Below are 18,658 nucleotides of genomic sequence, written 5' to 3'. Positions count from 1 at the left end.
CACTTTTTCCTCATTAAATAACCTTGTTAGGCTTATCACTACAATGGAAATCCTGCATGGTTAAGAAGAGCCATTGCAGGATCAGACCAGTCCAGCTTTCTGTTCACACAGTGGCCAACCAGCTTGCTTTGCGGGAATCTTGCAAGCAGGATCTGAGTTCAACACCTGCTTTCCGCCCATGTTCCCCAGCAACCACCATAGAAGTGGCATAAGATACTGGTCGTCTTTCCATGAATTTCTCCAATCCCAAAGCCATCCAAATTGGCAGCCATCACTCCATCTTGTGGAAGGGAATTCCATACTTGAGCTGTGTCCAGAATTTCCCACCAGCCGGCTTCATGTGAATGACCCCTACATGCTCCATCATTATGAAAGGGAGAAGAGCATCTTATTGCCCTCTTACTATCCATGTGTAATTTTGTTTACTTCCATCATGGCTTGCTTTAATAGCCTCATTTCTAAGCTTAAAGCATTCTGGGCATAACTTGGCTGCTTGCTCCTTTCAAATCGGCAGGCCTTGTCCTCTATGCTTTCTAATTTGATCTTCAGTAATGTTTGGAGCCATTTGACATGGAACATGTTTTGAATCAACCTGCCTGGATAAACTTGCTAAAAACTGGCGCAACAGCCTTTCTCCAGTCCTATGCATCTTAGCAGCATGTTACACGCTTTTGATCAGCAATTATACATTTAAGTAGCCTTGGTGGTTTATTGGTTTTGAGTTCAATAAGGTGGCCACCATCTTTTACCTTGGTTCCTGAGTCTCTTCCTGGAAACCTCACTTGTAGTCCAGGTATCCCATCCTATATCTGCCAAGAAAACATGAAACAAACTTTGCCTCTGCATTCTCATCTTTAGTACATTTTTAATTCCATTATTCTGTGGTCCAACTGCTTCCCTAGCTGACTAAATTGTGACTTCTTGTCAGTTTAAACAACTTTTGTTGCTGACCTGGATCATAATAGGGCCCCCCAAAATGCATTTTTGCATCTCTGTGGTGCAGGTTCATGCTATCTTGCTTTCCTCATTTGGGCAGCACTCGCGTTTCAAAAGGGTTTATTCCCAAATTGCTTTCTTGACACTGCTGGGACGGGGGTGGGCAAAGCCAATGTTGAAGCTGGCTGAAAGCAGTCTTCAGAAAAGAACAATTTCACAAGCGGGACCTCAGTTAAACAGCCAAACAACTGGCAGAGCTCATTTCCACCTGCTGCCTTGGGACTTCAGTGGATGCACTCTTTCAAGTCCTTCAGAGAGTTGGGGGCTTCCCGCTTTCTGAGGCAGTTTGTGCAGTGAATGGTTCCCCACCGGCACTCAAACCCCCAGCGCCCGCTTCCCTCTTGGGTTCTGGAAAGAGAACTCTGGGGGACGATCGCAGATTCGGCTTCCTGAGCTGTGTTCGTGCCACATCTCTCAGCACCTGCTCAAAATATTACAGGTGTAGCAAGCCTCAAGGCTTCGTGGTTCCTTCTGGCCCCGCTGGCATTCCCAGTCCGAGGGAGGGTGCAGCTTCTGCAGCAAGAGGGACGGTGGAGCCGGCAGGTTCCCCACAGGGCTGCACCCCACCCACCCCGAGCCTTGGCAAGTGCCCAGCAAGGAGGGGGAGGCCGCCTCCGTCTTGCTGCAGGGGAGGAGGTCCAGCGGCAGCGGAAGGTGAGGGCCAAGAGGCCCAGCCGGGGCTGCGGCTCACTGTCGCGACGGTTCCCCGGGCAGGCGCCGCAGCCCCTGCGTGTCCGGATGCAGGAAGGGGTTAAGCTGCAGGAGGAGCTGGGTCACTCCCCTGGCCTTGAGAAGGCCCTGCAAGTTGCCCAGTATGTAAGCCAGCCCCCCAACGCGCGCACTGTCACCGCCTTTCTTCTCCTCTAAAAGCGTCCTTTGGCACCCGGGCCCCTCCAGGCACCCGTCCAGCGGCTGGCTGGGCGAGGAAACGCGGGCAGGTTCAGCACAGACAAGGCCAGGCCTGTCCAGGCGGCCGGATCCCGCCACAGCCCACCCGCCTCCCTCCGGCGTCCCATGCGTGGACACGCGGCATCTGCCCCCACGGCTGGCGATGGGTCGCGGTTGGCTGGGCCTGCTGCTGGCGGCGGCCGCTCTGGCCTGGCTGGCCGGCGAGGCGCCCGCGACAGAGCCCCCGACCTCCCGCCCGCAGGACCCGTGCCCGCCGGATGAGAGCCCGGCGGACCCGGAGGAGGGGCAGCGGCGCCCAGTGCCCCGGCTCAGCCCCTGCATGCTGCGGTGCGCCGCCCAGGCGATGCGCCAGATGGCCGGCACCCAGACCACAGCCTCGCTGAAGCTCAACGAAGGCACGGAAGGTAGGGGAGGAGGTCCCACCGGCCTGGAGGCTCGCTGTAGCCAATCGGGTGGCCGCGGGGAGGGGCCCGCAGTCTCCGCCTTTGCGTGTGGGGCTGGCGTCCAGGTAGGCATCGCCAGGGGTCTGCCGGCAGTCGCCCCGGAGTGGCTCCCTGCAGCCACGGCGAGTTGCTTGCCCGTCGGCTCCTATTCGTGCCGGTGATGAGAGAGAGCAGCTGCCCCAGCCCGCTGCCTTTGCACAGCGAGTGGGGAAAAGGGCCAAAAAGAGCATCTCCTGCGCCCCCGAGGAGGGAGGTTCACGGTTTGCGCAGAGGAGCTCCCAAAGCAACAGCCGGCAACGCCAGTGGGGCTCTGCTGTGTCCCGGGAGCTCCTAGGCTGCTGGTTCTCGGGGCTCCTTTGAGGATGAGGCGCAGTGATGGAGAGCTGCCATGCAGGGGGGCAGCCTTCAGACCCGCAGGATCTGCTTCCTGGATGCTTTTCATTAGAACCCCGAGATCCACCCGAGTCCCAGAGCGAAAGACAATCCCTTAGAATTAAAGAATTCTGGATCCAGGAATCTTCTGAGCAGCAGAATTGAATGGGGCTCATAGACAGAAAAGCTTGCTTTCTCCGAAAGGGCTCGAGCTCTTCTCCGAAGGCCGTGTTGCTGGTCCTGGGGGCTTCGAGCTAAAACAGGCTGTAACTTGGGCATTGGTGCCCAGTCCCCCTTTCCGTTGTCCTGTTTCGCTCTTGGCCCCGCTCACCGCTAGCATGTGGTCTCAGAGAGTCTTTGAGATTAAATGCAGGCCTTAGGTTAAAAAAGGGTCCAATACACCTCTATTATTTTTTTATTCTGCCTTTTATGTTTTTCACCTTTATGATTTCTATTGATTAAACCTAAACCTGCCTTAGGTTTAGCTGACTTCTGCCCGCTAGGGAAAGGGCTGGACCCCGGTGGACCCTGGCCTTTGAGGGGAGCGGCTGATCCCCCAAACTCCTGCAAGCTCCCGCCTGCCCCTTCTGCCTGTTGCAGAGTAGCTTTGCCAACCCGTCTCTGTTCCTTCGCAGGTGAGGAGCACGAATTTTGCTGGATGCTACGCCTTCGCTGCCAGAAGGGGGAGAGGCTCACCAAGGCGTTTGTCCTCCTCAACCTGGAGCAGCCTCCGGACGGGGGCCTGCCGCCACCCTACCGGCTGCTCCTGACCGCCCCACCCTCGCTGCAGCAGTACCTGCGGGTCCGGCCGGGGAACCGGGGCACGAGGCTGCTGAACGATGCTGCGTGCGGCATGCGGGTCGACGTGACGGAGCCCTTCCGCAAGGCCGAAGGGGGCCCGGAGGCAGAGATGTGCCTCAGGGCCGTCTGTCCGGAGGAGAAGGCCTGCCAGGCCCTGCAGCTGAGCTTGCGCTGCCCGCCCTTCCTGGCCACGCTGTGGCGGGGCCTGCCTCGGGACCAAGGGCTCGGCCCCCAGACTGGCCTGCCCTGACCTGACCTGACCTGGGGGACAGACAGACCTTGCATCCGCTGGCAGCAGAGGGTGGGAGACCCACAGGTGCAGCTCCTTCCAGGCCGCCAGGCCCCCGAGATGCTATCAGGGCAGCCCTGATGTCAGTCTCCATTTCTAATTGGCCATTTAATATCACAGCCCCCCCAAGCGTCACACACGGTATTAGTGTCACCAGGGGAAAAGAGGAGAAAAGGCTAAGGAACTGAAGGAGAACCGCACAAGGAGGGACGAAGCCCCTGAGAACAGAGGGTTCCTGAGTCCGTGCAAAGGGCTGGCTGTTGATAGACTTCTTTCCTGCTGCTATCACTAGGTGAGGGGGGAAAGTTTCTTGTGCACCTCAGCTCCCTTGGAAAAAAACTATTGGGGGCTTTTTCTTTGCAGAGGAAATCTTAGCAGAGGCTGAGGGAAGCCTTGAAATGGGGAAATGTCCAGTCTACCTACTTAGGGCTGGATATTGCGGCTTCCTTACCCCCATCGTATTGGCTGCTTTCCCTGTTTGGCCTCTGCACAGGCCTCTCTGCTCCTATTCTCTCAATCCATTCCTTCCGTTTGTATCTTGGGTCTTAACCTGGAGATGTTTTTGGAAAAGAGCTTTGCCTAAGACCTGGACTAAAAGATTGCCCCTCCATACACAGCTATGTAGAATTGGAGGCAGAGGTGATGGAATATAAATATCTTACATTCTCATGATGTTTGAGGCTTTGGAAATAAATCGGCTCAGCCTCGAATGAAGTATTCATTTATTGCACCCACTTTTGATGCAGGAGAACAGAAACGGGCAAACTGTTGTGCCAACACTTGAAAGCATTTCCACCATTTATTTTACTGCCAGAAAGGTACCCAAAGGACAGAAGCAGATTTATTTATATCCCACTTTTCACCAATGAAAAAGCAGCTAACACAATTCTCCTAAAACAGATCTGTTTTATGGATTCCTTTCTCACGCAGAATAAGGGCTTTCCTCCACCAGTCGCCTAATGAGTACTACTATGAAAAACAATGTGAATTCTGAGTATTAAGCCCCGCTGAGTTCAATGGAATGTACACCCAGTTGAACAGGTGAGAATCACAGCCTTGCAAGTTCACCAAAGGTTGCTGGGACAGTTCAGGCCAAACGGACATTTTAACTATGAAGAAAGTGGAAAAAGTTACTCTCTAGCATAGATCATCTCTCATCTATTTAGCTGAGATCTTTGCTCAGGTGCTTATCAGCCTAAGGGCTGATAACCTTGAATCAGCCCTTAGGCTGCCCTGCACAGTATCTCGCAGGGCTGTTGTGAGGTTATAATGGCAGAGGGGATTCAATGCAGGTAACCATGAGCAGCTTGTGTATTTGAATGCCATCTCCCGTCACAGAACCCAGTGGTTTACATAGTTGTCTCCATTTTATCTTCACAACAACCTTGTAAAGTAGGTGCAGCTGGGAGTTGGTGACTGGACACTTTGTTGGCTCCAAAAAGTAACAAACAGAACATCCTTCATTTCCATGTCTTATTTTTGGTATGCCGCTCAGGAAACATCAGAAGCTGCAACCTGAAGAATTGTGGGAAGGGTGTCTGGCGGTCTCTCCTGCTTGCTGTATTTGGGGTCCAGATAAAAGTGCTGAAGGAAAGCTTGACTTGCTCGGTTTAAGCAGGACAGGCAGAAACCACTTCATGAGCACAAGGAAGATCTCATGAAAAAGGCAAGCCTTAAACTTGACTAATTCCAGTATTCCCTAGATCTGTATGAACAGTGTTGCTTTAGACCTTGGTTTAATTGAGGTCCCAGATCTTAAAGGTTGCAGTTAAAGAAGTGCCACACCATTTAAGAAAAGCGCACCTTGGGGCTCCCTATTTCTTACCAGGTGACAATTGGATTCAGCACTAAGAGCCAGTGGCTCAAATAAAGGACGGACTAGTCCAGCATTTATCTCTTGAGGCAGGTTGACCACATATTTGTGAGACTGTATGTACAAAATTGTAGCTTTAGTCTTGCATTTCAACAAGACGGAGATGACAAAGCAGGAGGGATTGTTTAACCTTTAATGCTAAAAGATCACTTGCTTTTCTCCCTTTCTGCACCCATATCCTCCCGCCCCGTTCCATGTCTTGGGTTTTTAGACTGTAAGTCTGAGGTGAGGAACTGCCTTTTTAATTGATTGTAATCAAGATGCACTGATAAACTTGTGGTGGTGGAGCAAGAAAAAAATGCGATAAATAATAGACTTGGTAGTGGCTCCCGTTGAACTCAGTGGGAGCTACTACCGAGCATGCGCGCTTTAGGTTACATTGTTAGGCCGGGTCAGAGGTGCCAAAGGGATTAACCAGCAAGCAAGCTGGCAGAAGGATTTTTGATTCCTTTGCACGAGTTCCACCATGTTAATCCTATCTCCTGTTTGAAGTCCATGACGGGCTCCCAGGGCGTGTGTACAGTTGAATGTTTGCGCAGTTTCAAGGCACACAAAGTTCCAAGCACCTGCACAGCCCCCTCCCTCCCTCCCTCCCTCGCTGGGGGCACTTGGCGGGGTAAGAAGGCAAGAAACTTCCCGAAAGAGCCCCTGGCTCGAATTCTGCCTTCGGCCCGGAACGTGAGGGGACCTTATGGCACGGGGAGTAGGATTCAAGACGGAAGACTATGAAGGAGACGCAGAGAAGAGCCGCGCTGGCCAATCAGGTGCCGCGGCCGCGTTCTGGTGTGTCTTCCTAAGGCGTCCGCCCCAAGCAGTTTCCGGGGTGGAGCGCGGCCGGCGTGAAAGCCGGCATGGCGTCTCCTGCGCGCAGCAACCACGTGTGGGTCGGAGCCGAAACGGGCCTCCTGAAAGGTAAAAGGCGAAGGAGGCGGCGCCTCTTGGGGGGGGGTAGTTGGGGTCGCCCGCTCCCGTCCGCAGGCCTTCCACACCCGTGTCGGGTCCTTGGGCTGAGTGCCACTGAGCACATGAAGAGTGCCTTGGTCGTGGGCAAAGAGCAGTAGGGAGAGACGTACTCGAGGAAGGAATAGAAGCACGAGGGCTGGCGAGGTGATGGGTGGTGGTTGTTCAGTCGCAAAGTCGTGCCCGACTCTTCGCGACCCCATAGACGTGGCTGCTGGCGATGAGAATTCGGTGGAAATTCCAGGTTTAGAGGCAGAGTAACTTTGACTATCTAGTGCTAGGGAGAGGCAGCAAGTTTGGAAGTTGTCCTCATCTGCCGCTGTGCCCAGAGGATTCCTGGGACTGTTAGTGAGATTGGAAAGTTGGGACTCCACCAGGTCTATCTTATTAGATACAGTGGAGATAGAAATGCAAAAGTAGATATTACGGAGGCTTTCTGTGGGGACAGACCCAGCAGAAGGCTTTGTTGTTGATTGTGGGTTTGCTGACTTGAGTTGTGCTGGCTTTCTACCAAGAGTAGTGGAACTCAGGGTGGGTTGCCACCTTTTCAGCTGTTTTAATGGGGTGCACTTTTAATGGGGTCTTGAATTTCTCTGCAGCTATTGGGCTCTTGCAAATGTTGCTTGTTCACTTCTGCATGTCAAATCCACAATTATAGAGGCTTGTTTAAAAAAAACCTTACCTACAGTTGAAGGGAAAGGAATGAGAAGGTTGTGAGAGGCTGCTGTGCAGTCTGTCACTCCCTTGGGTTATAGTGCACGGGGAGGGTTAGCCATCCGCCTGTGTTAATACCCCTTTCTTTTCTTTTCCTTTTAGGAATCAACCTGCAGAAGAAACAGGCCACAAACTATAAACTGGGGGACGTGGCACCTGGTCGCCAGGATGCTGTCACAGCCATGTGTTGGGCGGATCCTTACGAGTCTGAGGTGATGGGCTCACTCCTCTTGAGGCAATCAGGAGTGCTTTAGGTGGGGTGATGGTGGTGAAAGAAACGTGGGAATGGCAGGAGCACATGCAATTATGGAAGTCGTGAGGTGGGGAAGAAATTCCTGCCTTAAAACACACAGCACCAACATAAGAAGGCTTAGAAATCGGCGCCGATTCTAGTGGGATGCAGGGATGCATTGACAGATTGTGCAGTAGAGCTATGATCACAGAGGACATTAAACTGCCTCACACCAAGGGCATCCAGCTGCCTGGAAGTCGGTCTCCTAGATTCTAGACGAGAAGCTTCCTCTACCTTGCTGGGGATGCCAAGAATTGAACTGCTGCTGGCAAAGCGTGTGTTTTGCTACTGAGATGCAATCTTTTGCCAAGGGGTAAACCTCCCGCCTTCCTGTGTTATGGTCACTGGGCACAGAGCCACTGAGATGGTTGACAGGCACTTGAAAGTCTAGGGCTGCTTTCCCAAATCAGACTGATGACCTGTCTACTCTTGTGTTGTCTACTGTGACTGCAGCAGCAGTCCAAGGCTTCAGGCCTTTTCTAGCCCCATATTTGAAATTGCTTTAAGTGGAAATGTGAGGGATTGAAGCCTGTGGCTTATTGCATGGGTTCTGCCACTGAGCTGCCACCTTTCCCCAAAACACAATAGGCAGGGATATGGCAGATTCTCCTGGCAGTTAATAGCCTCCTTTTCCCTTTCTTTTCGCTTCCTCGCAGATCTTTGTGGGATGCCTTGATGGATCAGTCAGGTTGTTCAGTACTGAAAAAGGCAAGTTTACTGAGACCCAGGACTGTGTAGGTGGAGAGGGAGCCTTCTGTGGTTTGGCTTGGCTTGACAGGTAAGACAAAGCCTTCCCTTGCCATCACCTGGCCTAAAAAAGCTCAGGGTTCCTGAGTACATAGAGCCAGACTGCCTAACATCGTATACCCCCCATTGCCACCTCACCCTTTGACACACTTTTATGCATTCAAGGGTGATCCAAAGATATTTTGGTGGCTTTAGGGAAAATGTGTTTTCTGCTTCTCACTCCTAATTAACATCCTGGGACCTCAGGCCCTGTTGGCCTCTCCTTGTCTGTTCTACCTAGAAGTGTCTCTTTGCTGGGCCCTTAGGATTTGTTCACCTCTATTTTGAGCAGTTAGGCACCTATTCACTTGCATGATTTTTAAATTTATATTTATTTTGTGCACTGCCCAATAGCAAGTGTTCTTATGTAGTCTGGCGGTGTGTGCTCCCTCCACTGAAAATTGTATGGAAGATTACTTGTAATTCACATGTAATAAGCCAGCATACAAACCACCTGCCCCCGACTTTACTCATCCCTGAGCCCAAGTAGCAAAATAAGCTTTACTGTGTTAACAGATAACAGATGAAGTGCTTACATAATCAGCCAGCATTGGAAGCTAGCTTTGAACCTGGGTGGAAAGATGTCTAATTTATTATGTTTTAATGTGTTTTTACATTGGAAGCTGCCTAGGAAGGCCTTGGCAATTATAGGCGGCCTATAAATTTATGTAAATAAATAAAACACCATTCTGGCAGAGAGGGGCCTTTGCCTATCCCCTGCTTCCTGACCCTTTTGCCAGGGATTTAGTTGGAGGCCTTCCACATGCAAACCACTAAACTACCGAAGTCTGCTCTCCATGGACCTCTCACTTCCTGGGGACAGGTCACCACTGAAAACCCTCAGCATTTAAGCCTCCAATTAATTTCCCTGCCTTTCTTTCCCCCTTCATTTTTCGGCTGTCCCCTGCAGCGCCCTCATCACCTGTGTCGAGTCCGGCTTGCTGAAGGTCTGGCGGAACAACCCCTCAGAAAACGTGAGGCTTTTCTCATAGGTGGGGTGGGAAATCCAAGTGGGGGGAATGTGAGGAGTCAGAGCAGGTAATGGGGAGGGAGGCTTTTATCTCCTGGAGGAGAGGGGGCATCTGAACCAGTTGGTACTTTTTCTCTTTGTGTGGGGGAGGTGGCACAGCATCCACTAGAGAATTGGGCACTGGGCCAAGGCTTGGTAATTATTTCTCTGGCATTTCGCTTTGCTTACTAATGAAGGTAGATTATGTATCTGGTCATGTGGGATCTGCCCATCAAAACAGGTGGGGAACTACTGATTCCTGTCTATTCCCCCAAAAGGAGAGCATAAATTACCATAAGTACACTTCATACGGTGGCAACAAATACCAGACTGTGCTTAGCTCTGGAGCTGCTCTCAGGGAATTTTAGGGTGCTATAGTGGCAGATTCCCTTCACTGGGAGCAAGTTGCCTTTTGTGATCCTTTCAAACGCTGCCCATGTTTGCATGGGACTTTAAATCAGCCATCTTAGTTTATTAAACCAGTGTGGGTAAGCCACACACCCACCAGCCTGGAGGGGTAAACAAAGCCGGCCTGGATAGTTTTGCATGATGTCCAAACCCAGAATTATGGTTTGCTATTGTCCAGGCACTGCCAATGAGGTTGGACGTAGTTGTCCAGTTGAGGGTTTCAGTCTGAACCGTCAGGTCTTCCTGTGAGACCATCTGACTATCTGAGCATCTTATTTTGCACCTCACCAACATGGCATGGATCCCTTGGCTCGCAGATGGAGATCCAGGTGGGCCCTGGCGTGTGCCGCATGCGCCAGGACCCCGGACAGCCTCAGCGTGTTGCCACAGGTGGGAAGGAGAACTGCCTCAAGGTGTGGGACCTACAGCAACCACAGGAGCCCGTTTTTCGAGCCAAGAATGTAAGTGTGCCGTTCAGATAGTCTTGGGTGCTGTAATGAATACAGGATCCTTTGAGGCTTTTTGGGAGCGATTTGCATCAGAGCAGCCCCTTCCCCCCAGTCACCCTTCCCCTTCTCCCATCACAGGTCCGGAACGACTGGCTTGACCTGAGGGTGCCCATCTGGGACCGGGACATGCAGTTCTTGCCTGGCTCAGAGAAAATAGTTACCTGCACTGGGCACCACCAGGTAAGAGCGAGGGATGTGGGCAGAGAATATTTTCTTTATCCTGTACTTGAAGTTTATATTTCTTAGAATTTTATTCCATCTTGATTAGCCATCAGATTTCCTTATACCTTAGCCACCTTCACTTCATATCCAGACCAGTAGTAATTCAGATTTTTCAGGGTCTTTTCAGCAGTGGCACCAAAGCTGAGAAACACCCCTAGGGAAGCTGTTCTTGCTAACTCCATTCTGTTCAGGCATGGAAAGAATCGTGTGACGAGCTCACCAGGCTCAACTGGGGGCCAGTGAATCTCTTCCTGTGCTTTTCCTGGCTTTGTGTGAGGAGGGTGTTTTGCTGCCAGGTCTTTTTGTGATGTTGCTGCTCTCTTGCCACTTTCTGCTTGAATAGCTGGAAAGGCAAGTTAGAAATAGTCTGGATACCACTCTCAGTTCCAGCCTTCCCCAAAGATGCTCAGCACTGCAGTAACCTCCTAGCCAAAGCAGAACTGGCTCAGTGGATCCTGGCTGAAAGTTTCCTCCTGTCGGAGGATCTGGGAATGCGCAAGCCAGGGCAGAGTCACCCACTCCACCCTCTTGGGCCTTCTGTTCCAGGTCCGGCTCTACGACCCCAGCTCCCCCCAGCGCCGCCCTGTCCTGGAGACCACCTTCGGCGAGTACCCCCTAACGGCCCTCTCGTTGACTCCAGATGCAAAGTACGTCTCTCTCCTCTCCACCCAAGACTTGTGGGGCAGTGTGGCTGGAATCCGCCCAGGCCGCCCTTCTGCAGCAGGGCTTGGGGGCGCTCTGAGCCGAGGCTGCTTGGGTGGCCGGGATTCCGCTGCAAAACATCGCTTTCATCTCGCTCCCCCCCTCTGCTCCTTGCAGCGCCGTGGTGGTTGGCAGCTCACGAGGGGATGTGGCAGTCATAGACTTGCGGCAAGGCAAGTATCGAAGAGGGAGTGAAGGGGCTTTGGCGTTGCAGAGGTCTGTCAAAGACTGGAGGGGACAGGCAAGAGGCCTGTAGGCCGAGGGTGCAGCCCCTTCACCAGCTTGGGTCACTCTCAAGACTATTCGGCCAGGCCAGCCCCCTCCCCTTACTCTGGTTTCAGGCCTAGCACGTGGCCCTTGGTGCCGGTGTTGCTCAGACCTTTTGCACCTGTGCTGGCCCCCCTCCTCGAAGAGCACCAGCTCTGCTTTGCAGTCTGGTCTGCAGATCTCCTACCTTCTGCAGTGTGCCAAAGTTGGGCCATAAATGGGGAACCTCCTCCAGCGCTGATCCTTATAGGAAGAGCAGCTGGTCACCGGTCACCCCTCTGAAAACCAGGCGTGCGGAAGGTGCACTGGGGCGGGTCAGCTCTGTGCAGGGCAGGCTGGGGATGTGGGGAAGCAGTCATATAGATTAATGCGGGATCTTTATATCCCCCGTAAAGCTCTCTGGGCGGTAGAAACCAAAACCCCCTGCAAAAGAGCCTTCAGCTCCTCTGTGCAACTTCCTTGGGATCCTTGTCCCTCTCTGGCTGGGGCCATAATGTAGTCTTAAGGTATTAATCTCAGTTTAGCACAAGCACAATAAAAGCCTGGGAAGTTACCATCCCCTCCCTCTCACCATGAGGACTAGCAGCTTACTATTCCTAAACCAAGCCACGCTTCTCAGGGGCCCGGATGGGTAACCCGTCCATTCACTGTGTCTGGCAGGACGGCTGGTGAAGTGCCTCAAAGGCTTTGCTGGGAGTGTCCGCGCCATCCAGTGCCACCCGGCGCTTCCTCTCGTGGCCTCGTGCGGGCTGGACCGCTTTCTTCGCATCCACAACCTTGAGCACAAGCGCTTGGAGCAGAAGGTGGGAGCCACCCGTCGGGCACGGCATTTTGGGAAAGAAACCGGGACCCGCAGTGTCTGGTGCCGTGTCGGCGCCCTGCAGGCACGCGCCTTCCCGTTCGTGGTTCATTTATATGCACCCCCAGTAGCCCCAGGCAGGGCTCCAGCCTGCCCTCCATCAGCATCCCCTGCGCTGCTAAAAGTTCAGGAGCGCTCTCCCTTTCCCGCTCCGTCTTCCCATGTGGCCCAGCCGTGAGCCTTGCACCGAGACCCAGGAGGTCGGGTTCCAGTCCCCACGCGGCCGCGAAACTCACTGGGTGGCTTTGGGCCACCAGTTTGCTCTCTGCCTGACCTGGGAGGATTCCTTCGGATAAAAGAGCGGCAGACCCCATGAACCACATGGGTTTACTCACAAGAAGAGCAGAATAGACACAACATCCTCAACTTTGTGGCTGACAGCAAGGAAGTGAGGTGTTGTCTTTTAAGGGTGGTACCCCAGAAGAGTTTGTTCTCAAGTTTTATTTGTACTAATATACCTGTCAGAGTTCCCCAGACATGTTAATATTTCTCTTTTTAGTCCATTTTGTCTGCAAACCTATCAACTCTCAGGTTTACTAGTGTTGGAATGCTCCATGAGGTTTTAAAACAGTACCCAAATCCCAAGATTTGGTGCCACCCACACTGGAATATTCACCATGCGCCAGGAAATTTGAAGGCTTATCCATGTCCTGGGAGTATATAAATGTGGGGGGGAAATCCTTATACTCTTGGCTACCCAGAAAGCAGTGCAGAGGTTGTCCAAGATACCCTGATGGCTAGAGAAACCTGGAGTTTATTTTTACCTCTGACAGTCAAAATGTGGGGCATAAGCCCAGCTTTGAGGCCAATTAGATTTCAGCTTGCCGCTCATATGCTTTTTTTTCAAGGAAAAAAGACAATTTCAGCTCTATGCTTTCTTTCCTGTGGGGGAAGATTAAAATGCAGTGCTGCCCACCTACTGCCTGAAATGGGTTTTGTCCAGGAAAATACTTCTATTTGATTCTGTCGCATTTATAAACTGATCTTCCTGGCCACATTCATACTTTCTGCGCCTTTCTGTGTTGTTTTCCCCTGAGATAATTCTCTTAGCCAAAGGCAAGGTATTTCCTTGTCTTAAGAAATTAGTTTTGGCAGTACTGGATTTGGGGTTTTGTATATTCCCTTCTCCCTGCAAGAGTAGCCCTTTTCACTCTTAGACCAGGTAAATAAGTGAAAATACCTGTATTGGTTGCAGGTTTACCTGAAATCCCGGCTGAACTGCCTCCTACTGACCAGCCGAGAGAAATGGGAGGTAAGTTGAAAGATCTGGGAATAATTCACATGATTCCCAGTTTCAATGAGGCGCGAATGTACCACTTGAAAATTGTGTATTAAGTTGTGCTCATTATTAAAGAATGTTCACACCATTTAAAACTTCATGGACTTCCCAAGCCTACAGAAAACTGCTCCATTTTCCAGACCATTTGTCTGTGCAGGATTATCTAAACGACTCTTTGGGTCTCTCTTCCCCCCCATTATCTGTTTTGACTTGAGGACAGGAATTTGGGACCATCTGCATGCAAAGCCTTCACCCTCCCACTGAGCACGTGGGCCCCTCCCATATAGGCCACTGGGTCACTCTTCCCGCTGCACCTCGAGCCAAAATGTGCCACAACACAAATATATCCCAGCTCTGCTTTTCTGCTCTCCCCAGAATGAGGACCCCGGCCCTCCGGCTGCCCTCCAGAGTGACCTGAAGGAGGAGGAGGAGGATGAAATCTGGGACTCCATGGAAGTGGTGACCACCAAGCGGAAAGCAGCGCCACAGCCATCTTCTGCTGGGGGGCCTGGGAAGCCCCCAAAGGACAAGGGCTTAAAAAAGCAGAAGAGGAAACGGGCCGAATCGTGACACGGGGGCCGGGGAGCAGGGACTAGCCCAGCACAAATCTCTCTGTCTTGGATTTTGGACACTGCTCAAGGGCACTGACACAGCCTCTCCCAGCTGCCTGCTACTGAACTGAAGGACAGCCTTGCTGTGCAGGAATTTGGTTTTTTTAATTCCTATACCGTCCCCAGTTCCTCTTTAAGCCATGGGGCTGGAAAGGTAAGAATTCAAAGCTTTACATGAAGAGGGGCTGGCAGTGGGAGGAAGGGATGAAACGTTTACTTCCCTTCTCATCTTTGGCTGCTGTGCAGTTTTGTCAAGTTAATGTGATAAAATATGCCTTTTGTGAAATATATTCCTTATTTCAGACATTCTGGCTGCTTATTAGGCAGGAAATAGAATAACAGCTCAGAGGAATAGGATCTCCCCAGTTTACAAAGGTTTTCTCATTAAAAACCAATGAGGGAAACCATTTTCTTTAGTATTAAGTACCAGTTGCTTTTTAGGATTAAGCCTTTATGAAGCAACATACGCAAGGATATATTATGCATATTATTTAAATTTCTAGTTACTGTGGCAAAACTACTACCAGGGTGGGTAGTAGGTGAGGGTAGGAGTCACATAATCTTGTACTGAAGGGGTTGTATAAATTATCCATAAAGGAATGTTGTAACTATACCCCCAAGCAGGCCCTGTTAAGACCTACATTTTAAACTCAGCTTTTCTGGTTGCTACTAATGGATTTTATTTTAAGTTGACTCCTAGATCCTTTCAACACAATATAGCAATGTTATATTTTAGGAAGAAAATTCTGTTACAATTGCTATATTAGCTAGCATGCAGGCTAGATGGAAAATTTACTCCAGGGAAAATTGTTCACAGAAACCTACTGCTATCATGAAACGGGGGAAAATTGGTGATTGGGGTTCTTAAAATTCCACCAAAATCTCCCAATCCATAAAGGATCCAGGTATCAATTCTCCCTTAGCCTGCATTAGAAAATCATTGGAGTGCCATTTTTCTTAAATTCTGTTGCCACGTATATAATATAATGTGAGCCGCCCCGAGGCTGTTGTGATGGGTGCGGCATAGAAATGTTTTAAATCAATCAAGCAACCATTAATATTACAGTAAAGGTTAGTGGCATAGATTGAACATAGCAATAATTATTTAAAAGGGGAAAATATTAAAATAAAGCATGGCAATTTTATAAATTTAGACATTAACTTGCCTATTGTCATGATAAATGCAGTTGCTACAGCATTTAAAAACTTCGCATTGCTAAATAAAACTTCAATACCAAGGGGGAAAATTAGACCCGTGTTAGTTTTACATGCAGAAGATCCCAAATTTACAAGCTCCCAGGGGCCAGTCTGCAGCCATGCAGAATGCAAGGCAGCAGGTGAGCACAGCAGCACCCCATCCATGTTCCCCAGCAAAAGGGGATATGGGCATTCTGCCTATATTACCTCATCTAGAAAGAAACACAGGACAAGAGCAGAGCTTTTCAGTTTGGTTGTAGGCTCCCCAAGGAATGCCTGGCGCAGGAAAGCAAAGCCTGCAACTTGTGAGGAGCCTGCGACTTGTGAGGTGCTTGTCCTTTCAGTGCCTGGTGCCGAGTCTTCAAGGTATTGAGATTCAAGAATTTCAAGTGCTGAACAAACCAAATCCCCATCCTGACGCTCTCTTCCAGCTTGCTGTGTCCATCTTCAGGGATTTCAGCTCTTTTTGCCCCTCGCAGGCCCCTCTTCTGGAATCGCCGAGTCTTCCTAGTTCTTCGGGCCCAAGGATCTCAAATGCTGCCTAGATCCCCATCCTGATGCTCTCTTCCGGCTTGCTCTGCTTCTGTCTTCAGGGATTTCAGCTCTTTTTGCCCCTTGCAGGCCCCTCTTCTGGAATCACCGAGTCTTCCTAGTTCTTCAGACCCAAGGATCTCAAGCGCTGCCTAGATCCCCATCCTGACGCTCTCTTCCGGCTTGCTCTGTGTCCATCTTAAGGGATTTCAGCTCTTTTTGCCCCTTGCAGGCTCTTCTCCATCCGGCCACCCAAGTGACCCAGGCAGCCTGGAGCGGCTCCTTTTATACCCTTTCCACCAGGGCCGCTGACCAATGGCCTGCCGCTCCTCCGTTATCTCCAGGCCATTGGCCAATCAGAGGCAACGTTGCCCATAGCCAAGCTACCCAATGACAATCTGGATCCAGTCTGATCTGTCCGTTTCAAAGGCCTGGTGACAAACTGCGCCCAAAAGTCTGGTTATGTGACAAAACTTGGCCTCACCGTCTCTCCACAATTCCCAGAACACTACACTATGCAACACAAATAGACATTTTATACAGTATTATAAATGTGTTTTACTTCAGGATTTTTCGTTTCTCCTCACTTTTAAAACAGACACGTGCTAATTATGATCTTAGTCTTGAAAGGGGAAGGTCTTCACACAGATGGGCAAGGAAGATGGGAATGGGATTAGTTTTGGTGGCACTGTTGAGTAGGCCCTGGCCGTTTGGGCCAAACTTAACCAGTCATAAAAATGTGCATTTCAGGAGGATCCCTGGAGAAAATTTTAGTTTGTGGGTGAGATTGTATGTAAGACAGAGGTCTTCAAATAAACTGGTCCCATGCCATTTGATTAACAATTCTAGCCTGCCCTTCAGGTTGGAACATTCTCAAAGCAGAATTCAAGATAAAAAACCCTACAAGTAGATACAAGATGTAGTGCATAGTTATGAAAACCATAAAATAAATTCACGGGGGCTAGAAATGCTACAGTTTCCCAGGGTAGACTCTCCAGATGTAACTGGATTGCAGCTCCCATCGACCTGGTCCAGCAATTTTAAGAGTTAATTTAATATGAGCCGCCCCGAGGCTTTGTTGCGATGGGGGCGGCATAGAAATGTGTTAAATAAATAAAATAAATATACTGGAGATGTTAAAATAAATAAATAACCATGCTGGGATTTAGTAGGAAAGGGATTGGGGAGGACTTGTTCACTGTGCGGTCTCTGATCTTAAAAAGGGCCTGAGTCGGCTGAGGCCTTGTTTTTTTACTGCCAAAGGCCATTGGGAAGGCGGAGAGAGAGACCATTTCATTATTGTGAGATCTGGCCTGGCTCAATTTACAGTCCTGACTAGCAGGGGGTTTCTAACTAAGGGAGAACAAGCTTTTGGAAATGCCCATTAGAGTATGATCATCTGGAGAGGAGCTGGAGTTAGTCTGTGAGGGGGCTGCCTGCCGGTTGGTGTATGAGAAAGTCTGAGGAGAAATTTAAGAGTTATTTCTTTCCTTAGGTGGCTGGTGAAGATGAGGAACAGGTGGACAGGGGCTGCCCTAGGATCCCACCCTGAGTTAAACCATGAAATTCTCTTCCACCAGATCTAGAAACGGCCATCAATTTTAGCTGGCTTTAAAGGGGGATTGGGTAAATTGAGAGAGGCTGTTAATGGCTGCTAGTCCTCATGGCTTTACAAAATCTCCAGGATCAGTCGTCTGCTATGCAGCGGTTTTTGGGGAGCACGGAGAGGCTGGGGCTGTTGGACTCAAATCCTGCTTATTGGTTCCAGAAGCGAGAACTTCCAGGGCCGAGACCCACACAGGCCCAAGAAAAGGGAAACACGAACTTGTGTGTACTAATCTGCATATACAAAGTCGAATGACAGCCCTATTTGTAAAACAGAATGTCTGGATATAGGATTCGTATATATGAATGCTGCGGGGCAAAGAGTGAGGGGCAAGATTACATCGGGGCCCCCTTGGCCCCGGACAGAAACGAGGCTCGATGGTTCTTTGGCCTGGTCCTCATACTGACTGGCGTCTAAGGGGAGTAGCCTATCAGAAGTACTCCGCCTGGCTCACACCAAAAAGGGCGCGCACTTGCGCTGGATGTGAGCTCTTCCGGATAAACCAGCCCCCTCGGCATGGGGCCTTCCGGATGCTGTGGAACTACACCTCCCATCATTGCGGTGCCGACTAGGGCTGGTGGGCATTTACTTATCTGCAGGCCCAGACACGCTGCGGGCTTGGGGAAGGGCTCGCTGCGCCCCCGTCGCGCCCTCGCTCGCGGCGGCCCCTTTGCGGCGGCGCCCCCCAGCGCCCCACTGCATCCAGCGCGGGGCAGGTGCGGGAAGCGGGCCCGGGATCGCCCGGCGAGCCAGGGCGTGACCTCACAAAGCCGCCCAGGGAGGCTCCCGCTGCCCGCGCCCCGCGCCCCTCGGCCGGCCCGGCCCGGCCCGGCCCGGCCCCCGTGCAGGCGCCGCGGCGGGCGATGGGCTGCGCGGAATCCAGCGAAGCGCTTTCCACGGACGACGACGACGAGGAGCCCGAGCTGCCCGCGCCCAAGGAGCCCCTGCGCGTCCAGCCCCGAGGCGAGTCCCGCCGCGCCGCGCCGCGCCGCGCAGAGGGGATCCCGCGCAGGGGCTGCCCGC

At 51.3% G+C, this 18,658-nt stretch overlaps 1 protein-coding gene across 3 annotated transcripts in view; it reads left to right on the top strand.

Annotated features, from left to right (window-relative positions):
- Positions 1–6,518: 6,518 nt before the first annotated feature.
- WDR74 (WD repeat domain 74) overlaps positions 6,519–18,658 on the top strand; it is a 13,994-nt gene continuing 1,854 nt past the window's right edge. The window contains exons 1-12 of one of the 3 annotated variants that reach the window (XR_006416519.1): positions 6,519–6,595; positions 7,460–7,569; positions 8,306–8,427; positions 9,346–9,409; positions 10,170–10,313; positions 10,440–10,541; positions 11,130–11,230; positions 11,403–11,458; positions 12,213–12,355; positions 13,607–13,663; positions 14,066–14,455; positions 16,262–16,690. Coding sequence is in view for 1 of the 3 variants with exons in the window: in XM_044448801.1 (XP_044304736.1) it covers positions 6,535–6,595; positions 7,460–7,569; positions 8,306–8,427; positions 9,346–9,409; positions 10,170–10,313; positions 10,440–10,541; positions 11,130–11,230; positions 11,403–11,458; positions 12,213–12,355; positions 13,607–13,663; positions 14,066–14,260 (1,155 nt within the window). In the remaining 2 variants the exon portion in view is untranslated. The other 2 variants (XR_006416520.1, XM_044448801.1) reach the window with 2 other exon arrangements.

This window comes from Varanus komodoensis, unplaced genomic scaffold (assembly GCF_004798865.1).
Source record: "Varanus komodoensis strain SLA01 unplaced genomic scaffold, ASM479886v1 scaffold55, whole genome shotgun sequence".
Lineage (NCBI taxonomy): Eukaryota > Metazoa > Chordata > Lepidosauria > Squamata > Varanidae > Varanus > Varanus komodoensis.
This window is presented reverse-complemented; position numbering and strand designations above follow the sequence as displayed.